The 5712-nt window shown below is 37.3% G+C and overlaps 1 protein-coding gene across 1 annotated transcript; it reads left to right on the forward strand.

Annotated features, from left to right (window-relative positions):
- Window positions 1-514: 514 nt before the first annotated feature.
- LOC145786289 (uncharacterized) lies at window positions 515-2346 on the forward strand. The gene has a single exon (XM_082597930.1). It carries the CDS (start codon window positions 515-517, stop codon window positions 1520-1522), a length of 1008 nt encoding a protein of 335 aa, XP_082454056.1. The 3' UTR covers window positions 1523-2346.
- Window positions 2347-5712: the final 3366 nt, after the last annotated feature.

The raw sequence follows: 5712 nt of genomic DNA on the forward strand, positions 1-5712 counted from the left end.
TGGTTAGGTCAATGAAGCTAATTTTGTTCAATTTTTAGGTCATTAAAATTTTCCCATAACAAACAAAAGTGATGATACAATCTCGCGCAATTACGGCCCGAGGTTCTTGATTTCCTTGAATTTGACAAACGGATTTTAAAGAATAGTTATTGAAATTATCCTGCAGTTTCTGTTGCCTGTTATTTGTAGTCAATAGCGGATCTAGAAAACAATTTAATAAGGGTTCATCGAAGTTTCAACAAATCAAAGATTCAAGGAAAAATGGACAATGCAGAACTTTAAGTCCGAAAAACAAAATAGGCTAGATAAGCAAAGAGTCTGGGAGATTGGCCTCCCAAAAAATTTTTACAACACTAACACTGAATGAGTCGGACACTGCTCTAGAAAGCTAGAACTGTGATTAATTTTGCTTTGATATTAAAGCTAACTATTTTTTTACAAAAATACTAATCATGTTACTTTTACTTTATGCAGAGTTTTACAGAGTAACGTAGGTTGTAAACAATACTGCAATATGATCAGGTGGTCAAAGTATGAAACAAAGTCAAAATCTTATTTTTATCATCGCAACAATGAACTTTACGATGCAGCTCAAGACATTTGCCAACAAGAACATTCGGGGAATCTTGCTGTCATAAAAGACGATGACACATTACAAGCGATAGTAGACAATGTCCCGAAATCGAGAGGTTTACAAACTGACTATTACATGCTGGGATTGCGAAGCAACCACACAGGCGAACCTTACTTGTGGGTTGATGGAAGTGTGTTTGATACTGAATGGAAAATAATTGAACATGGAAGTTTTACTGGAAGCTGCAATGACGTAGCATTGTTTGTGCCAAGGTCTACCTTTAAAGCTATATCTTGTAATAGAATTTTGCCATTTCTGTGTGAGATAGATAACCGTCTGTCATTTCCCGCAATCAGTACAAAGACATCTCAACTTGCAGGGAGCAGTAGAGCCATGACAATATCAACAAAGATGCAAAGATCAAATGCGGTGGGACACGAGGTTACCACCTCGCCAAGCCTGTACAACACAGATGTTAATGGGGGCCAAACTGTACCGGCCTACTATTTAGGATTATTTGGAGGTTTAGCTGGGGTGGTCATTTTGTTGCTGGCCATAATTATAATTGTGATTGTATGGAAAGGAAAGCGAAAGAAGGCTTCAGATATTAAGAGTGAAATAGTTTCAGAAGCAAAACCACAAAACGTGGTTGGTGGCAGAAATGTTGCTGATACATCAGCTAATACATCACCTAACTCTGGAGATGTCGAGGGTGGGGTTCAAATGGAAACGTTTCATAAATCGCAAAGAAATCCATCTTTTCCACAAAGTGACGGTGCAGCAAGTGTTGTCATTGCTGATAACATTTACCTTAGACCACTAATTGAAGACACTATATCCCCCTATGCCATAAGCAGTGAAAGTGCCACAAGCAACCGAAGGACAATCGGAGAAAACACACAACAAGGTGATGCTACAGCGCAGCGTGTCATTTATGTCAATGTGTAACGCAAACCAAAGAATCAACTTGAAACATCCGATCAGGTTATCAAAGATTGTGTTGCGATATCTAAGAAAAGCAATAAAGATAGCGCAACCTGTCCACAGCGTGGTCAACAAGAAAATTAATCACACGGACTATCAAACTTGCAAAAACGAAACCCTGTTCAGTTTGTATTCTGACCTTTCAGTATTTGGTAGAACATGATATTCACCTTGGTTAGCGCGTGACTTCTGGAACGAAGAAGCTTCAAGATCAAGCGGCCCTGGTTCGACTCTCGGGGTGTGCGCTAGAGCAACGCACTTTGACTACCGCTTTCCATTCAGCTGCATCTAATAGATGGAATAATTCCGCGGCAACAACACTTTAACAATCGGAAACTTCACTACGTCAATCTTGGTGACCAGGCCTGGGTCAGTGATTCCAATCCTCTACAAGTATGCTAAACTGCCAGAATTATGGTCTGCAAGAAGCTTTTCCAGTCCCAGGATAAGGATTCAATCAATCAATCTTACGTTGTAAATATCTTGGCAACTAACTGTACCTACAACTACCGCAACCTTTGAGAAAACTTTTTGCGTGACATCAATTGCGCTGTATATTTGTACAAAGGTAACTTGACAATCTGAACTCAAGTTTAAAATGTTTATAGTAAAAATGGGTTACATTTATTTGTTCTATAAAAACCCAACAATGTATTGTGAAGTTATGTCAGTATTCATGTGTCCATTTATGTCATATTCTCATATTGCTATTGCATGAACCGTTGTACATATGTGCTACGTTCGCGCATAGCGACCTGTTGTAGCCTACTGTACGATTAAAAATTGTAATCAAACTGAGTATATGCAGTGAAGCAGTATATTATAGTTATGAATAGTGTCATGTGTGAAGTCCTGACTTTCAATGAGTCTACTAACAACATCATCAGCGCTAACTCTTGTCTCTCTCACCAGATTTTGAGGCAAGTCAATTGTTTTAGTATGCACGTTACACTGCTGGAGTTTTGAAAACAGCAAGAATATTCAAATCGTTGGCGCCAGAAGACCTCGAAAAAATGCAAGGTTATTAAGCCGAGGCTTCCTTTGGCATTGTTTAGATTAGAAGATGAAAAAATATATGTAGGCCTAAAAAATGAAAAGTTGGAGTCAAAACTGTAGCTTACCATAAAAAGAGCAAAATATAAAGAGAACAAGCTTGCTTCAGCACAAATCCCAACACGCATCGCACAGATCCACAGTAAGGCAAAATACACAAAAACAGCCACATTCCAAGATCCTTCAATCAGCAAATACACTATGATGACACAACGGGAGGCATCCAAAAAACCAAGTTTGTCTAAGCAGATGCCTCCGCTGCTCAACATGAGCAGCAAATTGACACAAACCAGACACACAGCTATACTCCCGTACATCTCAAATCCGCCAGGCTCCCTGCAAGATACGTGCTGAAATAAGTTTAAGTTCGTCATAGCACATGACTGGGGAACTGTGTTCTGAAAGCTAGTACAATTCTCTATTACCACAGGGAACTCGCAGCATCAGGATAAAATAGGACGTTAATATCTACATTGTGAAGTAAGTTTGAGAAGACCATAATCAGAGAAGTTTAGACGATTATCGCCAACGTCTGTATCAGACCAGGTACATAACCATCATGACCACGCTCAGGCTACAAATACGAGCTTACGCTTGAAAGCCAGTTTTTTCCAAGACAATATTTTTTCAGAAACTGTACATGCTCAAGTAATGCAAGTATCAATGACGCATTCTTAGATTAGGTGTTGCAGTGAACATTCACAATCTATCCACCAGAAATGCACCCAAGGTCCCAAGGCACAAGCTTAATCCAAGTCGCTAGCCTAAGACAAGGTGCCAGCCTATAGCTGGCCGAGTTGAAAACAACACTTCAATAATAATCGGAAAACCTCACTCTGTCAATCTCGGTAACCGGCTAAGCCGGCCTGCGTCAAAAGTCTCTAGCAGTATGCGAAAATACTAGGAATAACCTATGATCAGGCCGAGGTCAGTTAGTCGCTTTTTTAGTCCGAGGATAAAGATTCAAAACTAAAAAATATATAAATATATTCCAAAACAATGAAAACTATTAATACTACAAAAAGTGCTCAATGCCAAGCAAAAAAGCAAAGCAGAGCGAATTAAATCAAATATAGTTATTACTATCTGAAGCCTTTATAAATTGTTTCACCTAACGGATCATCAGAAGGTCTGAAAAAACATGCAAACAGTAAAGAATCAATAATTCTGAAAAGATATTAAATATTACAACTGTAATTTAATCTGCCAAAAAAATCTCTAAACCTGTACTTCCTGAGAAGATATTAAATATTACAGCTGTAATTTAATCTGCAAAAAAAACCTCTAAACCTGAATTCCTGAAAAGATATTAAATATTATAACCGTAATCCAATCTGCAGAAAAAAACCTTAGAATTACTAAGGACAACCTTCATCCGTTACGACAAAGTTTCAATCAATTTGTCGCAATGGAAACCAAGTAAGATGATGGCAACATCTATGACACCACAAAGAAGCAAAATGCATATGTGATGATCAGCGCACCTGTAGTAACCTGAACAAAATGAATAAAAAATTGTTTTTAAACCTGTAAAAATTAAATGAGATTTATAACCTGTAAAAATCAAATGAAATTTAATTTTTTCAAAATTATAACCTATGAAAATCCCAAGGAATTGTGATGATGTAACCTGTAGTGACCTGAACAAATGAAATAAAATCTGTTTATAAACCTGTAAATAAATCTGTTTATATTCGGAGTACAACTGTAGCTCAGCTTAATAGTATTACGGTTGAATATTTTGTGCAATCTATGATGGGGCGGGAAGTGTATGGAAACAAGCCTGAAAAATTCCTTACCAATATTGCTATCAACCTGCAAGCTGTAAGGAGAATTAAACCATAAAAGTTTTCGACTCCTTTTCCTAGATGTTCGCAAGTAATTAGCAGGGTTGTAGCAAACTCTCTCGGCAAAACCACTTTTCAAAAGGGCATCATTATAAACAGGTGCGGTCTTGTCAAATTCATTTTGGCCAAATGATGTGGCGGACAATCGCTTTGCAATCATAGTCGGGATTTGTGTCTTAATACAGACAAATGAGCTACAGTTGTACTCCGAATGTTGCAAGTATTATATCCTCCCACAATAAAGCAATATTGCAGGCTGATAATGAACCATCGCAGCCTGGTTGCAATTGTAGGGTAAAGCCAGATTGTCCTTTGAATGGGCAATGCTTGCAGAAGGCTGTTGTTTACAAAGCCACCATTGATAACGGCCCGAAGGTTTTTAATTACATTGGTTGTTGTGAAACTACTTTTAAAAAACGTTTTTCCAACCATAAATGTTCCTTCATGGATAGGTCTAAACGAAACAGCACCGAACTATCTAAGGCAGTTTGAGACCTTAAGGACAAGGGTGTCGATCCTAAAATAACTTGGTCCATCCACAGCTGTGCTCGGCCTTATAGTGGAGGTGGTCGTAACAATTGTGGCCTGTGTTTGGCTGAAAAGCTGGCTATTCTGAAGGCTGATAGTTGCCACCTTTTGAACAAGCGTTCGGAACTGGTCGGCAAATGTCGTCATAGAAACAAATTTAAACTCAAGTACTTCAAAATAAAATAAATTCCTTTTGATTTTCACAGGTTTTTTTAAAAAAAATTTCATTTCATTTTTACAGGTTATAAATCTCATTTAATTTTTACAGGTTTATAAACAGATTTTATTTCATTTGTTCAGGTCACTACAGGTTACATCATCACAATTCCTTGGGATTTTCATAGGTTATAATTTTGAAAAAATTAAATTTCATTTGATTTTTACAGGTTATAAATCTCATTTAATTTTTACAGGTTTAAAAACAATTTTTTATTCATTTTGTTCAGGTTACTACAGGATGCGCTGATCATCACATATGCATTTTGCTTCTTTGTGATGTCATAGATGTTGCCATCATGTTACTTGGTTTCCATTGCGACAAATTGATTGAAACTTTGTCGTAACGGATGAAGGTTGTCCTTAGTAATTCTGAGGTTTTTTTCTGCAGATTGGATTACGGTTATAATATTTAATATCTTTTCAGGAATTCAGGTTTAGAGGTTTTTTTTGCAGATTAAATTACAGCTGTAACATTTAATATCTTCTCAGGAAGTACAGGTTTAGAGA

The sequence above is a fragment of the Aplidium turbinatum genome, chromosome 17 (genome assembly GCF_918807975.1).
Source record: "Aplidium turbinatum chromosome 17, kaAplTurb1.1, whole genome shotgun sequence".
Classification (NCBI taxonomy): domain Eukaryota; kingdom Metazoa; phylum Chordata; class Ascidiacea; order Aplousobranchia; family Polyclinidae; genus Aplidium; species Aplidium turbinatum.

Coding starts and splice junctions, on each gene's coding strand:
- LOC145786289 (XM_082597930.1), top strand. CDS start 515: ATGATCAGGTGGTCAAAGTATGAAACAAAGTCAAAATCTTATTTTTAT.